The following is an 18,427-nucleotide window of genomic DNA, read 5'->3' on the forward strand; positions in this document are numbered from 1 at the left end:
CCTCAGTCAAACCACTGGCACATCTTAGACTATGTAATTGAGCTGAAGATTGCCATAATGTGCTCCTTACCAGAGCTATGATGAGTGCCAACACTGCTGGACAGATCACTAATTAATACATACCACAATGGCTATCAAGATTATACCTCAACGCAGGCTTCAAGGGAGGAAACCAAGGTGCAAAATGAACACTCAAGCCCTTCAAATCCTATTAAGCAGGATTGCCTCCAAATGACTCGTAAGGACCGCCTGCTTTTGGAGTTCCCTGATAACATCAAGGAACACTGGACCAAGCTATAAACATCCATTATTGCAGTCTGTGAACAAACTAATGGATATCAAACCAAGAAACACCAGAACTGGTTTGATGAGATTCAATAGTGAGATTGAACGCATTACTGACAAGAAAAAGAAGGTCTTTCAGATCTGGCAAAGAGATAGAAACTGCACCACTAAGGAAAAAAACCTATGCCAACGCTAAGTCTGAGGTTCAAAGAAGAACCAGAGAACTAAAGAACACCTGTTGGATTAAAAAAAAAAAAAAGTTCAAGAGATCCAGTACTTAGCTGACACTCATGATGCACAGAGTTTCTTTAAAGGGCCAATCTAAGGGCCAATAAATCATGGCATATGCTCCCTACACTCAACAGACGGTACTACACTTCTAAAAGATAAAGAAGCTATTGCATTGAACTGGAAAGAACATTACCAGCATCTCCTTAACTGCAACTCCCCTGTAGCTGCCAAGGTCCTCTCACAAATTCCACAAAAACAAATTAGAGATGAGCTTGCAACATCTCCAAATCTGGGAGAGCTGTGTACAGCTATTAACCAAATGAAAAACAACAAAGCCAGTGGACCTGATGGGATACCTGCAGAAGTCTGTAAAGTGGGAGGAATTGAACTTACACAACAACTTCACTTGGGAAGACAGGTGAACTAATACCAGTGTACCGGAAGAAGCAAAGATCACCAGTGTTGAGGCAATGATTCTTCAACATCAACTTCGTTGGACTGGTCATGTTGTTTGGATTCCTGATTATCGTCTTCCAAAGCAACTACTCTATTCTAAACTTAAAAATGGAAAGCTTAATGCTGGTGATCAACAAAAGAGGTTTCAAGTCCCAAGGCAAATCTAAAAAAAATGTAGTATAAACAGACAACTGAGAAACACTGGCCTGCGAGCACTCCAACCGGAGAACAGCCTTTACCAAAGGTGTCATGGACTTTGAATTACAGGTAGGTAGCCGTGTTGGTCTGCCATAGTCAAAACAAAACAAAATAAAAAATTCCTTCCAGTAGCACCTTAGAGACCAACTAAGTTTGTTCTTGCTATGAGCTTTCGTGTGCATGCACACTTCTTCAGATACACTGAAACGGAAGTCACCAGACCCTTAAATATAGTGAGGGAGTGGGGAGGGGTATCAGAAGGGTGGTGGGAATGGGTGGATTTTTTATTTTATTTTGTATGGACTTTGAAGACACTCGAACTCAGGATGAAAGGGAGAAACAAGCTAAGAGAAAGGCACATTTGGCAAACCCTCACCATGATCAACTCCCGCCCGGAAACCTATGTCCCCACTGTGAAAGGACGTGTGGATCCAGAATTGGCCTCCACAGTCACCTACGGACACACCGTTAAGACTGTGTTTGTGGAAGACAATCTTACTCAGCTATGAGTGGTTGCCAAAGAAGGAAAAAGAAGCATATATCATCATTAACATAGTGAAATTCTGATCAAAGTAGAGATGCAGTCATCAAAAACCAAATAAACATTTTATTTTATAGTCTGGCACAATGTGACACAAAGTAAACAAACACAGGACTCCACTGTAAGAACTGCACCACTTGTTTCTCCACTGTGGTCTCTTGGAAGCAATGCGCTCCCTGCTGTGCAATGGCTCTGGAAGCTGGAGCACATTACTAGAGATAGATAATGCTACTAAAGAAAGATATCTCTCTCACCACTCACAAGGAAACCCAAACTGCACATATGAAGCCAACCTATATACTGTAAGTTGCAGAATACTGGACAGAAGATGTTACTGGAATAAATAATAAAGCATTAATAATATCATATGCACAATATGCACAGTCCTTTTGAAAGTGACCCGTAAACTACAATTAATCCAGAATGCGGCAGCTAGACTGGTGACTGGCAGTGGCCGCCGAGACCACATAACACCAGTAGTGAAACACCTACATTGGCTCCCAGTATGTTTCCGAGCACAATTCAAAGTGTTGGTGCTGACCTTTAAAGCCCTAAACGACCTTAGCCCAGTATAAATAATAAATTTGTTGTTGTTGTTGTTGTTGTTGTTGAATATTAGCGTGATTCCTGCTTGCCAGCAACTACTCTTCATTCTCTTAAACCTTTTCCCCACAAGGCAAGCTGGATTTCCATAGAAGTACCTCTTTCCCTTCAATCAGCTATTTATGAAATGCCAATTAGTCCAATTTCTTACCTCTTTAAAGTTAAAAGTACAATGCAACATTTTTTTTCTATGTATCAGTTTATTCTATGACACTAAGTTTCAAAAACAGAAAATAATATAATTGTTTTCTTACACAGGAGTATCTACACTGAGTGGAGAATTTCTTTCAGCAAAAGATTACAGTGTTACTAAAGTAAATAAACTTCTGGCCATCAAAGTGAAGAATGTGCATTTCTGTACAGATGTTATAGCCATTTGCATGATGAATACCAAACATTAATTTAATTTTTTGTTTCACTTTGAAGTTAAATGTTCGGTTCAAATTCATGTTGCATAGACAATGTTTTTCTCAGTCTTTCAGCCCTGTACGAGGTTTCCAGATTTTGTAGTTGAAATTAATAAATTGGTCCTTTCATAACTGCATGCCAGACTCCGCTTTTATTACAAGGAAATAAATCTGTGTAATTCTTCATGTTATTTTCACCAAAAAAAAATCACAGAAATTATCAAGCTATTTGTGCCTTATAAATGGTTTTTCCAAATACATTTCCTCTCCAACAGAGGGAATTGTCCAAGGAAGGAGAAAATGTGTGCTCTAGACTAGTGTGCAGAAGCAGAGCAACAAAAACAGTATTCAAGAAATGAGCCTCTTTAATTAAATGAGCTAGAAATTGTAATAGCAGACCAATAAAACAGTAAAACAAGTAGACATTCATCAAAATTGTCATATTCTAGTCAGGAGTTGAGAAAACCTGTTAGGATATTCCCACAATTCATTCTGAGGTCAATGATAATAAACATCTCTCTCTCTCTCTCTCTCTCTCTCTCTCTCTCTCTCTCTCCATGTTATTCCATATCTTATGATAAAACCTAAATGTGGTCTCCAGCCCACTTCTTCATGTACATTGTGGAGGCACCAGAACAACTGCAGTACAGGTACCACATGCGTCGCCAGGGTGCAAAGGTCCGCCCAGCCCCCCCAAATTTAGTTTAGCCCCCAAATTAACTCTTATTATGCTTATGAGACAGACACCACGCTTACGCCTTATCTCTTGTTTACCAAAGCAGGAAAAAGAAACAAACTTTTTTGTTTGCTCATTTATTTACAATACACTTATACTTAAGTATACAACACCACCAGGAGAAACATCAGTCATGTCAAAGGTGCGGCTGACCCCACTGCCGCATAGCAGCTCAATACAATACATACAATATTTTGATGTAAGAGTTAATTTTGTGTGCACGGCGCCATTGTGAACGACAAGTGCCGCCGCTGGCGCAGCGCGTCTTTGTTAAATGAGCACACAAAGTCGAAAGTTTTAGTGAAACAGTAGGTATACATTTCGGTAATACCTAGGTATATATGTGTTTTTCTAGCTTGATCAAAATTATTTATTATTTCATAACAGGTAGATAGTTAAGAGCTTAGGCGGCTTCAGCGGCAGGCGCCTGGCGCACCCCAGAATTCGGCGCCTGGGTGCCCCACACCCCTTGCACCCCTGGGTAAAGACGGCCCTGTGCCCTGCTGAGTATCATGGAAGACTATAGGCCATGTGGGAAGAAGCTACTACGCATCTCTTCCTTGTGCTACTGTTACTTCCTCCCACATGCCCTGGGGTTTCTTCATTACCTTAATGTCAAAGGAAATAGCCATGTTGTAGCAGCTACTACTACAACAACCACATAATTATAAGAAAGGGGCTGCAAGAACAGGTAATGATGCACAGCTATGTTTCAGGTGTACTCCCCAGTGAGATATGCACATACCGGTATACACTAAAGGTTATAAAGCTTGGCAATCAGGGGTGGGGAACTGGCAGTCCGCTGGCTGAGCCTGATGGGAGTTAAAATTCAATAACTTTGAGAGGGCCATGACTTCTTCCACATCCCTGGTCAGGCATAGGCAAACTCGGCCCTCCAGATGTTTTGGGACTACAACTCCCATCATCCCTAGCTAACAGGACCAGTGGTCAGGGATGATGGGAGTTGTAGTCCGAAAACATATGGAGGGCCGAGTTTGCCTATGCCTGTCCCTGGTCTACAGCCACATTCCAGAATTCCAGAGTTCTTGTGATGGCTGAAGACTCAGATCTCCACAGATCTAGGGATCCTTCCCATAATTAAGGGCTATTATGCAGTGCTAACTCACCCCTTGGGCACAAAACGCAATGAATTTACAGCAGCATTACAAAGATTTATTATTTTAACTGGGCAAGTCTGTTCTACATATTGTATATAGGATGTATCACCGTGTTCTCAGTTCTGAATTAACACATGTAGACACAAGTATACTGTATCAAGGCGCTGCTGCCTGATAATTCTCATAGCAAGGCTAAACAAAATCACTGAAAAATCTAAATGGAAAGCCTCTGTCAAAGAATTCAGAGAGCTTTAATTATAGGGAAGCCACTTCAACTTCTCAGCAGGGAAGAAGGTTTTACCATTAAAGTGTGCTGAAGGAAATGCAACTCAGATTCTTCCACCTCCACCCTCGATTTAAGAAAGTCAGCCTGATTGCTAGAATGCATACTTTCTCCTGCTCAATTTAAATTAACCTTTGGAATGCTCTGCTTTTTAGGGCCTATGACATCAATATTTCTTATATATCTAAAAGAAACAGACATTTAAATTAACCACCTAGAGAGAAATCTATAGCCTTGTCTGGCATGCAAGTATACATGGACATGTCATGAAAATTTGGTGACAAATAACCTGTTTCCTGATGTATTGGCTGCTCAGACTTCATGCCCGTGAAATAGCTTTGTCCTCCAGGAAGAAAAATATCCTTTTAAAACAGTCAATATTCCCAAAGTCCACTTCTCTCAGCCTGCTATATCATTCAAAACCTAATGCAGAACTGACATGGTTTCCTTGCAATCATTTTAACATAAAAGAGTAAAATTAAAGAGACTTGAAGCTATGAAAGGAATAAAAGCACTGCCATTCACAGTAATAGCACTGTTTAAGGCAATCTGAAACCTGAGATTATTCAAAAGATTTGGCTTGTTCCAGACTGTTTAAAGTTAAGACTGCACTTGAACTGATAAATTACTCTTTGGGGAACAACATGAAAACAGCATAGAGTCAACATAAAAATGTAAACCTAAACATACCTGAATTGGAGTCAAACTTTGTTTCTGATCTAAAATAGAGAGAGAAAGGGGGGGGGGGAATCCTTTAACGATAAAGAACTGTTTATGTCATGAAAAACCCATGTCCGAAGTACAAATAGCAAACTTATATATTAATGTACCTCGTCTGTAAACACATTTGTTCCTAAACATATTCTCAGTGTATTTTTAGATTAGAAATCTTGATCAATAATCACAGAACACAACGAACAAAAAAACAACAACAACCCACAACCCCTCTCCGTAAAGTTAAAAATAGAAGAAAAACATTGTCAGAATTACAAACACCATGTCATTTATCCTCTATCATCACACTTGTCAGATTTATTTCTTTGGAAAGCATCATAAGATGGTTTTAATCAATGTGCATGTTAATCTGTCCCCTCAGTAAATGAATGGTTGTTTCCCTTAAGAAGAGAGAAGGCTGGAAATCTCAGAGAACAAGAGACTAGTATACACAAAACATACAATTACCATGCCCATTCTACAGTACCAATTTTGCCTGTTTATTACATGATATCTTATGTGTTTAGCATACCACAAAAGAACTCACTAGGCTGTAGATTTAATAATGAGGGGGAGGAGTGGGGAAGAGAGGGGAAATTAGCCTTTGTGGGAACATCATGTTTCAGATATATCTTAATGATAGTTCTAAACTCAGAAGCCTTTGAAGCTCTCAATTCAGCTGTGGGAAAACGCAAGTTGGGTAATTGCTTTCAAGATGCTGCTGAAGTGCTGTCAAGCAGAATTAACCCTATGACTAGTCCTATCTGAAGAAACAGCTATAAGAAGCATTGTCTAGATCTAACTCTCAAACCAATTAGTGGGCATACTCTAGCCAGAATTATATCACAAATTAACCATCAGTGATGTGTGTGTGTGTGTGTGTGTGTGTGTGTTTATACACATATGCGCGGGTGCACACACGCACACACACCCTGCCACAGCAAGTTACAAGAGCTGATTGGTAGGAATCTTCCCAAAGCCTGTTATTTCTGTTGCGGTATTTATTAAGGCGGAGATGGAGAATCTATGGCCCTACAGACATTGTTGAACTACAACCCCCAACATCTCTGACCACAAGCCATGCTGGCTGGGGCTGAAGGGAGACCCACAACCTGGAGGGGCCACAGATTTCCCACCCCAGCCCTAAAGAACATAGGGAAGTGCACCCAAGCCAACGTAGGAAATATCAGATCCCTTGAATCCACAAGAAGACATTGGTGTGCTTTGGAGGTCTTTTACTAACTAAAGCAACAATTGCAAACTGTTCTGTGTTAAACATAAAAATCCCCCACCCAAAAACAAATTAGTGCAAAGCACTATAAATTTATTTTTTTAGACCCATAACTTCAAGTTAACTGGAATAAGTCATTAGATGGCAATGGAAAGAGTCAGAAAAGCCGAAGGAAAAAAGGGGTAGTATATATGGAAAATGGTTGCTTTGTTCCACTAAGAAACCCTCAATATGTTCAAAGGGTGGGAAAAGAAGCAAAGATTTTAAGCCAAAAATATATTCTAATAGTACTGAACAGTGTACCAGCAGCATGAATCAAAGCATTAATCTCCACTACAAGTGAACACCCTTCCAGTAAAGAGTGTATTGCCTGCTCAAGGCCACGAAAGGGTGAGTGGGTATACCGAACTCAGTGAGCCTGCTATATGGCCATAAATTTCACACATTACTCTGAGGGTATAAATAGTGTTATTTTTTATAATAATAATAAAAAAGAATTCTGACAGCAATCTTACTGCCAACTTTTGTTTCTTTTGGGCACAATCCACAGGACATTTTCCTGTACAAGCCCCTCAGAATTCATTTTGTAAGCTCTCCCACAAGCAGGGCAATTTTGATTCAAATCAGCCTACATCATTTCCCATTTGTGTATCAGATATTTCCTAAACAAATATGCCTACCTAGTGCTGTCACGCTTGAAACATAAGGACTGACAACTTAATAGACCCAGGCGGATACCATAGGCAGAGTTTTAGGGGCTGATCCTGCTGTGAAAGCTAGTATATACTTCTATCCTTCAAACAAAAGAAAGCCAGTGGCTGCCAATGGGGAGAGGTGGTTGGTGGCAAGCACTGGAGCCAACACCTAGGGGCTGAGGGGTCTTTGCCCCCATAAAATATTTGAGGGGGTCAGGGCCCCCAAAGTTAATGGGCATTGCCATTCAAATGGTGTGCATGCACCACATCATGTGATCGATTATGCGGGGCGGGGCTTACCTCCCCCCCCCAAATATTTTGTTCAAGTTGTCACCCCTGGTGGGAGCAGACAAAAGGCAACTGGATTCTGCCCATTCTTATCAAATGCATAAGGAAACTTTGAGGGGATAGATGAGGATGAAGGGAGAGGGGTTTGGTCAGGTGTAAAGGGAAGAGGGGTTGAAAAGGTGTACGGGAAGGGAGTTGGCAGGTACGCAAGGTTGGTGAACGGAGGGAGTTAAACTTATTGTTTTACTGCACTGCAGTTCTGTTTAATATTGCATTGCACCGTACCACAGTTTTTCATATATATTTGTTATTTTGTAAACCAGTTAAGTATTAAATAGACACTGCCACCCCTGTCCTAGCTTTGCTAAATTCCCTTACCAAATCCTGTTACATTTCTTCTGTCCTACTTCTAACTGGCTCTTCCTTCACCACTAGTCCAGCGGCCAGGTTGTGACAAAGTAAAATTAGCTAAATTAGACATCTACCACATACCTCCACCCCAGCCCACTGCCCTGGAAAGGGTGAAAAACATGCCCTACAATGACACGTCAAATGAGGTGCAGAAGAAACCCCTAACAGCCTGATCCTCAGGGCATGGATGGTTTAAGTAGTCAGGCTTCCCATTCTGTATGTTTGTGTGTGTGTGTTTAAACAATTTATGTACAGTGGTACCTCTGGTTGAGAACGGGATCCATTCTGGAGCCCCGTTCGCAACCTGAAAGGTCTGCAACCTGAAGCGCCAAATGTTTGCATGCACGCACGCGGCACAATTCAGCACTTCTGCGCATGCGCGAAGCGCCAAACCCGGAAATAACCTGTTCAGGTACTTCCGGGTTCGGTGCGTTCATAACCCGTGCCGAACGCAACCCACAGTGAACGCAACCCGAGGTATGACTGTACTATTCAGCTACAATAGTCTCTAAGCAGTTTGCGATGATATAAGATAAAAGATTTTTAAAAAACAGTTTAAACTATAAAATCAAACTTTCCCCTCCCAAATCTGGCAGAGGTGTGGGCCACTCTGTATCTCAGGTCCTGCAATTCCCCCGTTCTACCAGCTACAAAGCTCAGGCAAAGGGCTCTTTCTGCAAGAAAGGGGATCATTCTGCAAGTTTCTATAACACAATTCATTAGGAAATAAAGCATTTATTTCATTGTAACAGGGACTCCCAACACAACTACCTGTAGGAAGATTACAGTGAAAGCCAATGAGGTGAACTTGCTTCACAATTTCTTTGGTAATGTCCCCCACCCCCACTTTAGATGTTCAGATGTGGGTAAATTTTCTAAGCAAAATGACTCTCAGTTGCATTTTTGCAAATGTAAAGCTAGATTTCTCTGGGCAATAATTTTAAGACTATGCCACATTTCATTATAGAAAAGTGGTGGTCACAATTAAATACTTTGCAGCTTTTCAAGTTGCTGGAACGATCAAATTAAATGAAGAGTGAGATTGAGTTTCACTGGTTCCTTGCTGATAAGGGTAGAAGTCTATTTTAAACGTGTACCAAGAAACCTCAGGTCTTTCATCTGCAGAGCAAAATTCATGTGTTCCTTGACCTTACGTGCCACACGGTAATGAAGCAGCATAAATCAGATCTATTAAAGGTGAAGTTTGTTAATCTTAGTGCTGAAGAACCATTCTCCCTTTCCTGGCAAAAATAACTGGTTCACAGGTCATGATGACATAGTTACAGACTACAATGGTGCAAAGAACAAAAAATTAACAGCAACTCTCAGAAACATGGATTTCAGGGAATGGGAAGGAAGCCAAATACTGTTACCCATATTTTACAATTGTGATGGTTCTTCAAATATAGCAGAGGTTATAATGATGACCCTGACTCTGTGTGGAGAAATGTGCTGAATGCTAGACTATGAACTTCCATCTTCGGTTTAAATTCTTGTTTATGATGGTAAGGAATCGGCAAACCCCTGAACTGATACTTTTTATATCATCCTATGCTCACATAAAGCCCAGTATTTTTGTTTCCATTACAATGTGTCTGCACTGCTGATTTGGTCTGAGTGAATCTTGATCCAGTATGAATTTAAGGCTAGTCTTACTTGCATGGGCTACAGTTGAGTTTTGATGTAGCCCTTGAGATTCTCCATCAACAAGGAGTTCAGTTATGCTGCTTCTGTTCAGGGCAGCTTTTCCCAACCTGGTGCCCTCCACACATTGTAGACTACAACTCCCATCAGCCATAGTGAGATCAGTATGAAGTACCAGGTCAATACCTTAGCATCCACCTCTATAGCACATATGTAACACTCAAAAAACCAGAGCCACCATTATTTTGTAACTATGTTTAATTTACTCACTTGAACAAAGGAGTTCCACAAACAACACATTTGTATATTCCATGAGCTTTGTGATGTGTGTATTCTCCTTCAAAGGCACTAGAACAAAACAGCAACATAGTACTTTAGCAAACAGGTTATTCCATATCAAGTTGTCCAACTTTTTAACCTCATGTCATCCAATTTTCTTAATATTTTGCACACTTGTTGAATGATGAAAACTAAGTTTAAACCTAAAATTTTAGCTTTTTATCTCATCCCGTTTTTGAGTTATGAGGGTTTGAAATTTCAAAAAAATGTCAAAACCTTAAAAACTCACCCCAGCATTGAGATATGTCAGAACTAAAAACACCAATCTCTTCAGAACTTCATGGGCTTTAATATGACATGCTGCATGGACTTACTTTAAATTTTAAATTTAAGTTACAAAATTTAATCAAAAGTGATTAAAATAAGATTAAAGATTCTCCAAAAAATGTATAGTATTGATTATTTAAGATTTCTAAGATCTACCTACAAAAATTCATCCTGGGATCTCAATGGGAACACATGGAAAAAAATATTTTGTACATACATGTTTGCCTTATTGGGTTCTATTTAGGACAAATGGGTCTTCTTGGAGTAAAATATAACAGAAAAAACAAGACTTCAAACTAATTGTATAACCTTCTAAATTTCTTTAGAAAGTTATGCGATTAAAAGGTATCTGAAAAGCTGGTCAGGCTTTTATTTTAAAAATGTGTTCCAAAGTAGAGTGATAGCTTGCAGTTGCATTACAGAATTAACGCTTTGAAAGGATTTTTATTAGAACTTCATTTCATTAACATTACAACAAAATGCATATCAATCAAAATTATGACACCCAAACAGGGAACTCTCATTGCGTTAACACTGAAATTGTTATGCTCAACTCTTATACCGTATTGGCCCGAATATAAGCCGCCCCCGCAAATAAGCCAAACCTTTAAAATTTGGGGGGGGGGGGAGAGAATACCTGATATAAGCCGCTCCCTTAAAATTCCACCTGCACTCATACCCGTTCCATTTTACCGTAAGTCTGTTTCAGCAGCAATACTGTAAAAGCCAATTTTTGTAAGGTTGCGAATTTAAGCCACGCTTTAACTTTTCACAGTCGGAATTTGGGGGGGAGGAGTGCGGCCAATACGGTATATTCCAATATAAATGGTATTTCATGGTTTGCAAATTATTGTTCCTTCTTCAGAAACAAAAAAGGTGAATATTAAAACCTGAAAAGCAACATAAATGTGTCCTGTTTATGAAAAGAAACTATTGTTCAGATGTCAAAGTACAGAATTGCTTACAAGTAGCTAGACATTTTCGATCAAGCCCTTTTCTCTTTTTATGCACCTGAACATTATGGTAATTTTAAAATAAATCTCAATACTAAACATCCTAACAACATTTCCTTATCATAGTCTTGATCATTTGCATTAAACCATACAGAAAGCAGTAGTGCAAGATCTTTGTGGGAGATTGGGCAGGACTACCAAGAGAATCAAACAGAAAAGGAGGAGGAGAAAACTGGCCCATGATTTCAAGCTGTGTGAGCTCTATTTTTTTATTTGAAAAGGAATATTACTGCTTTAAGGGAATATTTTTCTAAGTTAACAATCTTAAAGGCTAGGAGGTCATACATCTAATACAATTCAGCTGTGCTATTCCAACAAAAAGTCTATGTGCTCTGCAGCTTGTTTTTATTATCTTTTCACCCTTTTTATGGGGGTCCAATATTTTTTTTTTTTTATAAACAGGATTTTAAAAAATGACCTAAACCCTGGTTGTTTGTGCACACTAAATCATTTTTGCTAATCTTCTACACAACAGTAAACGACTTGCCTGGAAGGCCTCCTGAGCTGGAGAAAAGCACCACCACCACCAGTTTGTTGTGGGGGTACAGACGACCTAGTGCCAGTGATCCCCATTCAGAAAATCTAGTAAAAAGGCGACTCCGACAGGAAGACTGTTGCCAATTAAACAGGACCCCACATGTGGCAAAGGAGGTTTTTTGGAAATGGGAATGGAATGAAAGTTTGCATATAACACCGGTCCTGAAAGACCTGCATTGGCTCCTGGTACATTTCTGAGAACAATTCAAAGTGTTGGTGCTGACCTATAAAGCCCTAAATGGCCTCGGCCCAGTATACCTAAAGGAGCGTCTCCACCCCCATCATTCAGCCCAGAGACTGAGGTCCAGCTCCAAGGGCCTTCTGGCGGTTCCCTCATTGTCAGAAGTGAGGTTACAGGGAACCAGGCAGAGGGCCTTCTCAGTAGTGGCGCCCGCCCTGTGGAATGGCTTCCCACTGGACATCAAGGAAATAAACAACTATCTGACTTTTAGGATGACAGGCTACCCTGTTTAGGGAAGTTTTTAATGTTTCATCTTTTATCGTGTTTTTAGTATTCTGTTGGGAGCCGCCCAGAGTGGCTGGGGAAACCCAGCCAGAAGAGCGGGGTATAAATAATAAATCATTATTATTATCATTAATGCTACTGGATCAGAAGCAGGCCTGACTTTAAACTCCATGGGTCAGAAGAAACATAGAATCGTAGAATCGTAGAGTTGGAAGGGACCCTGAGGATCATCTAGTCCAACCCCCTGCAATGCCGGAATATGCAGCTGTGCCAAATGGGGATCGAACCTGCATGCAGCAAAATGGTTAGACATTGACCGAGGTGACCGCCTCCTCCTCCTCATTCTAGAAATCAGCTGAGATAAATTATATTCACGACGAGAGCCTCAGGAATTAGCTCTCTTGTCTCTCCCCCCCCCCTCACCCTTCTCCAGGATTTAGAGCTTGCTTTCAAGGTCTAAAGCCATGTGAGGGCAGTTATTGAAAATATTTGACATTCCAGCCACAAATGAGCCAATAAATACTTTCTCCACATGTGCTTCAATACAGAAAGTGGGAAAGGAAAGGAATGAAAATATGCTACCTTCTTACTCTCGCCGACCCCCCAGCCAAATTGTCTATACATACAATGACCACCTTCAAAACTTCACCTTTAAATGGCACAGGGCTATTTCCCTTATGGTTCTGCTTACTGTGGTGTCTCCCCGCCCCCCCCCCAAAAAAAAACCAACAACAACAAAAGACTCTCTTAACTGCCATTACTTCCACACATTTTGTAGTAAACTGAAAACAGACCCTAAGAAGAAGCTAAAGGACAGAATAGCGTTCATTTTATATTTATGAAGTCCTTGACCTTGCCCTCCCCGCTGCAAATTCCTGTCTGGTTTGGTGGTGTTAATTTGTATAAGTTAGTAAACAAGTGCTAAATTTCTTGAAACTGTCAGCTAAGGAGAAAACAGCAGCAGATTGAAGGAGGAGCGGCCTGTATTTCTCATTGACCACATGGTCATACCTTACCTCTCTGTCCCTTTCTCCTGAGTAACGTGGTATTGCAGAGGTGTCAGCCGCTTTCGCAGTTCTTGCTGGGAGAAGACCACCTTACAGTTCTTTTTATCCCTACGTGACCCTGCAAAGGGAGAGGATACAGGAGAAGGGGTCTTTTTAGTTGAAATCCTGAACAATTGCTTTGGCTTCTAGCCAAAACACAGCTTCTGCGTTTACTTTCTCAGTGACCAGATCAGCTTCTAATATATTAGAGTGCCTCAGCTGGTGGCTTCTTCAAATCCACCTTTTTAAAAAATAATAATTAAAAAAGTCTGCTGTTCACAAGGGGGGGGGTGACTCCATTGGAACAGTGATCATGTGATACAGCCAAAGCCTTCTGAATGCAGAAAAGTCACAACCATCAGCGAGATTCTACAATCACACAATCATTCACAAAAAGGCGACAACCTGAGCCTAAACATAATGGAACTTCCCAGTAAATATGCTTAGGAGCACAGCCTTTGTATTTGCAAGAAACTGTAGATATAAAGGTAATGGGCATATGATGTTTAAACACAATTCAGTGAAACTTGAAAGTTTTGTGGAAAAAACAAAGTTTCTTTGTTTAAAAATTTACTTTGCATCAAAGAGAATAGCTGACAGCACTTCAGTTGGAAGCTGTAATTTCCATTTTAGATCTAAATGGATGGTATTTTAAAGGATTGCCTGCTACTGATAAGAAACAGATAAGCCTTCCTGCATCAGCCATCACCAATTTGATTTTTGTGAAATCTGTTGCAAGCTCAAAATACGTTCTCTGGGAGTTGCTAATGATTACTTCCTGTTGTGTCTTAGGAGCATCCAAAATATTAATGTATTGGAAAGTATTACCTACTACTGGTGAGAGAGATAAAGAAATCTCTCTTAGAATTAATGTATTAATCTGCAAATTATTGCTACATGGAGTAGCATGGCTGCTACTTTATTGTTTGTTCTGTATATTGTACTGGAAATTAAAATATTCTGCTTGAAAGAGACTTTTAGTCAGTCCATTAGATCCAGTAAAATTAATCTGAACCTTGAAAAGCACATAAAGCTGAAAGAGAGTGAAAAAGGATCACTCTTTGAACCACCTCCTCTTTCCACTCTGTATACTTTTCAAGAGATAAAAAGGTAACCAATTCATCACCAAGAAGGCAGCGAGTGGGTCAGCTCAGGGGCTTTGCAGATTCCAGGGAAGACCTCAAGGGTGCCCCTGCAGCCACGGATGCCAGGTTGACGACCCTTGACTTATAGAATATGTTGTTATTTATTTAACAGGATTTATGCACCCCTTGATTGCAATAAAACCTCAAAGTGGTTATACATTTGATGGCAGTGGTGTGATTTATTAACAGTATTCTGAGTCATTAAAATGATTAAGCAAAATAAAATAATCCAGTCTATGTTAAATGACAAAAACCAGGTTATCGAAAGCAGCAGGATAGGGAAGGATTTGGGAGAATTTGGAAGAGCCATTGGCTGTGTTTGGACATTACTCAAAACCACAGTTTAGCACAACATGAATGAGCCCTTGCGCATTCCTTCGCCTCTCTCTATGGACTTCTTTACTAGGAGGAGGAACTCGGAATCTTTGACTTTTGCTACACCTCACTTCGTTGTTTTGTCAGAGCCAACAAACTGTGGTTAATATTAAGTATAGTTTGTCTGACACAAGCCAACTAGAAGCCACGATTTCAACAAACCCAAAACAGTAGTGAAAGATTCTGAACGTATTCTCCTGGCAGGGAATACACGTGCCCAAGGTTTGCTGTGGCTCATTCATGCTTGCTCACATTGCACTAGACCAGTGGTTCCCAACTGGGGGTCCACGTAGCCCACCAAGGGGGTCTGTGGCACCATTCACATAACAAAGGCTACCATAGAGATGTCAAAATTTCCAAAATATATTTAATTATCTAACTTAATTATTTTTAACAGAATGAATATGGGGTTGTTTGACAAGGCAAAATCACCACAAAATATATATTTTAAAGAATCCAATTGTTGGGTGGGCAGGTGGGGAGGGGAGGCATTAAATAACCTATTTAAAACATTAGTTTTGGGCCACATACTACTAAAGTTAGGCTACAAATACATGTATTTAAAATTATATTCAAAAGCCATACAGGTGTTTTAGGAAAATCAAAACTTTTGAAGTGTCTACAGTTAGCCTGGGTCTGAAAAACTAATGTTTTTCAAAATGAGTTTTTCTAATTACTGAAGGAGTTATGCTTGATTAGAAATAAACAGTCTTGACAAAAGTTTGTTAGTAACAGATATATGCTCATAAAGAAAGCAATTGTGTTCTCAAAGTAGAGTGACCAGAGTTATCCATCTGTATGTCATTTAGTACAAGAGAAGAAACGGCAGGTTTAAATTACATGGTATTGGATTGCAATTTCCTAACATTGGATGCTTTTCTGCTTTTTTACCTTCAGTCATTACTAAGAAGTGTTCATAAAAAGTAGCTTAAAGAACAGATGCTTTCAAATAATTTAAGCAAAGATGTTTCTTTTTCCCCTCCCCTTTATTCTTTTTCCATCTAAATACACACTTCTGGTCACTACTGATTATCCCTTTGCAGGCAGAAAGAAGAACATTTAAAAGCATTTGATTGGAGTAAATAGTAGACATTACAAGCTTTGTTATTAACTTGCAAGGTACTAGAAAGAAACTTTTATCTCACAGATTAGAAATTACTTTTGATCTAGCCATTCCTTTAAAAACTCAAGTTTTCTACTTTGAGCTCTCTCATTAACTGCTGCATTTTAACAGGAGTCTCTTTGAAAGACCACTGTTGGTACCCCCATTGTTGGTTTAAATCTTATTTTGGAGGAGGATAAAGACTTTATTCCAGATTTCTTTTGTTTTACAAGATTCACTATGTAAGTACTCACCCAAATTTTGCAGGAATGTCCTGTTTCATAAGCGACAAATTATTTGGGTTTTGTGCACTTAAAGGTCATCTTACAAATTAGCAAGATTTTCCTACATCCTGGCTTCTCAACCTTAAATATAAATATTGTTTCCGAACTGTGAGCTAGGCTTGTGCTTTACAACATTATGTTGATTATTTTAAGAAGTCAAATGGTGGAGGTTTACATTCACAGGCTCTGCTGTTTTCTTGCACTAATAAGTCTTTCAGAAGTTTACCTAAAAGCAAAATAAGCACCTACATTACTCATGCATGCAACACTGTTTTGACCTGTTTGGGGATCAATGTTAAAAAGCCACAGACAAGGCAGTGTTGCCCTATGCAATCTCTTAATTTTATAATTTAAGTTATCATAGCTTCCAGTCTAAATCCAGGGCTACAAAAGGACTATTTATTTTATTTTATGTGGCCCACTTCCATCTCTGGAGGTTCATAATAGGTAGCAATGGTAGAACAAAGCTCCAAAGTCTGATAAAATTTTTTACAAACCCTTCTTGTCTTATCTCAATTTGTCCCTGGCTACCAAAAGTTTGATTGAACAAAAAGGTCTTCTTTAATTTGTTTACAATAATTAAAAGATGAAGGATTGCACTTCATCTTTGCATTCTTCCATTATATCATTTCAGACGGTATTTGTATCATTTTTATAAAATGTAACTAATTACAAAATATGTTATAAATTTATTATTATTGTTGCCGTACTTACATTTTATAGATTGCTTCTTTATTAAATTTCAGTACAACCTTCACAGTATTTTTTTTATTGATTTTTATTGTTCTAGTATTCACTAATTTTTTACCAATATTCTAGTGAGGCTTTTCTTGGGGGGGGGGGTCTTTAAAAAAACTGAGGAGGAACAGCTAGCCTTCAAAGAGTGAGTTTATTTGTTCTTAAATCACAATTATTTCAAATATTTATACACTACCTCTCCATCACTCAAAATTAGTTACAACTTAAAACAAAATAAAAATAAAAATGCAAAAATAAAATTCCGGCACATTTTGAGTACTTCTACTCTAGAATGAAACGGTCGGGAAGCCCTGGCATTCTAAAACTTTTTAATGTATTTTTCCATGTTTATATATACAGTATCTGATGTCACTTTGTTGCTATATAGTGTTTTGCTCTCTGTTTCCTTATTTGTAAGCCGCGCTGGGGTCCTTCTGGAATTTCAAGTAGGTGCAGAAACTTGGGTTTTGCCAAAGTTCCTGGGAAAGAATGTCCACACCTGAGAACACTTCTCTGCATGTACTCACAATCGTGACTTTGTACATACTAGATGGTGGGCTTAACTGATCTGTTCAAATTAAAAAGGTAATGATATAATAAAACAGTGGGGTGTGTTTTGACAAGATCATTTAGGTCCGTTGGAATAATCAGGAGCACCTGAAATTTAGTCTGGGAGGCAGCAGGAAGCCAGTGCGGGCACTGGAGTGCTGTTGATCACAGTACATTATGATTATGACTAGCCTCTCCACGTAAGATAGGTCAAATGCTTTGCACCAGCTACAGCTTCTGAACCGCTACCAATGGTAGCGCCATTGGTATGAAGGATTATGAAGCTATGTGTGATGGCTATGAGGTCCATCTCTGAAAGAGGACCACAACGTACATGCCTACCCACTGCGACCTGAATATCTGGGCTCAAGGAAGAGCAATATAGGAGCACACCAAATACTGCAAGCTGTGGGTGGCACTGTGGTCTAAACCACAGAGCCTAGCGCTTGCCAATTGGAAGGTTGGCAGTTTGAATCCCCGCGATGGGGTGAGTTTCCATTGTTCGGTCCCAGTTCCTGCCCACCTAGCAGTTCAAAAGCACGTGAAATGCAAGTAGATAAATAGGTACCGCTCCAGTGGGAAGGTAAACGGCGTTTCCATGCGCTGCTCTGGTTCGCCAGAAGCAGCTTAGTCATGCTGGCCACATGACCCGGAAGCTGTCTGCGGACAAATGCCGGCTCCCTCAGCCTATAGAGCAAGATGAGTCGTCTGCAACTGGACCTAAC

At 39.7% G+C, this 18,427-nt stretch overlaps 1 protein-coding gene across 4 annotated transcripts in view; it reads right to left on the bottom strand.

The window, feature by feature from the left end:
- The window catches only part of MSRB3 (methionine sulfoxide reductase B3), a 63,840-nt gene that overhangs the window by 24,953 nt on the left and 20,460 nt on the right, over nucleotides 1-18,427 (bottom strand). For all 4 annotated transcript variants that reach the window (XM_033163569.1, XM_033163565.1, XM_033163567.1 and 1 more), the window contains 3 exons: nucleotides 13,480-13,588; nucleotides 10,112-10,189; nucleotides 5,549-5,577 (listed from right to left, as the gene is read on the bottom strand). In XM_033163569.1, coding sequence (XP_033019460.1) covers nucleotides 5,549-5,577; nucleotides 10,112-10,189; nucleotides 13,480-13,588 — 216 coding nt within the window. The remainder of the gene's footprint in view (nucleotides 1-5,548; nucleotides 5,578-10,111; nucleotides 10,190-13,479; nucleotides 13,589-18,427) is intronic.

This window comes from Lacerta agilis, chromosome 10, assembly GCF_009819535.1.
Source record: "Lacerta agilis isolate rLacAgi1 chromosome 10, rLacAgi1.pri, whole genome shotgun sequence".
Taxonomy (NCBI): Eukaryota; Metazoa; Chordata; class Lepidosauria; order Squamata; family Lacertidae; genus Lacerta; species Lacerta agilis.